This window comes from Cynoglossus semilaevis, chromosome 19, assembly GCF_000523025.1.
Source record: "Cynoglossus semilaevis isolate Cse_v1.0 chromosome 19, Cse_v1.0, whole genome shotgun sequence".
Taxonomy (NCBI): domain Eukaryota; kingdom Metazoa; phylum Chordata; class Actinopteri; order Pleuronectiformes; family Cynoglossidae; genus Cynoglossus; species Cynoglossus semilaevis.
Window position 1 is genome coordinate 17,407,435 of NC_024325.1, and position 703 is coordinate 17,408,137.

The following is a 703-nucleotide window of genomic DNA, read 5'->3' on the forward strand; positions in this document are numbered from 1 at the left end:
TCCCCCCCCCGTGTCCCCCCCCCGTCCCCCTCCCCATGTCTCCCTGTTCCCATGTTACTCCAAGAAGGTGATGCTTCCTACAGGAGCGGCGTTCCGGTGGTTCCAGTAGGACTCCTCCACCTCCTCCTCTTCCTCCACCTCCTCCTCCTCCTCCACTTCCTACCCAAAGCTCTGCCATCAAGTGCAATGCCAACTCCTGGAATGTTCCGGAACAGACACTGGCTCATAAACAAGCAACAAATAAAAAGATTATAGGAAAAAAAAAAAAAGACAAGAGAAAAGCAAGAAAAAAAAACGTGTGGAGTAATGGATGCACCTAACGATTCCTTGAACCAAAAATGAAGCGAGAAGAAAAAGCATCTGTGACGACTTTCATTCCCTTTTCTATGTTCCAACTTTTGGTACTTTTATGTCCTTTTTCCAGCAGTTTTTTTTTCTTCTTTTATCTGATGCTTAAGGACATGGAACTGTTGATGACCAGAGACAGAAGTGTGTGGACAATCAACTAATTTCTGTGTTTGGTGTTAATGTTAATGTTCACGTGTGGAAAGATACAGTACTTGTGTAGAGAATGTAAATTTACAGCTATATTTTAAAAAAAACTAGTGGCTAACGGCGAACGTCGACATCGTGTTCACTCACCACGAGCTGAAAACGTCCCGGGTCCCATCGGAACGGGGCTCCGTTCACACCGCACACCACA

The 703-nt window shown here is 45.4% G+C and overlaps 1 protein-coding gene across 3 annotated transcripts in view; it reads left to right on the forward strand.

Moving 5' to 3' along the window:
* Window positions 1-697, forward strand: part of cxxc5a (CXXC finger protein 5a) — an 18,399-nt gene extending 17,702 nt beyond the window's left edge. For 2 of the 3 annotated variants that reach the window (XM_008333517.3, XM_008333516.3), the window contains exon 3: window positions 65-697. In XM_008333517.3, coding sequence (XP_008331739.1) covers window positions 65-109 — 45 coding nt within the window. In that variant the 3' untranslated portion in view covers window positions 110-697. The remainder of the gene's footprint in view (window positions 1-64) is intronic. The other variant, XM_017042018.2, reaches the window with a different exon arrangement.
* Window positions 698-703: the final 6 nt, after the last annotated feature.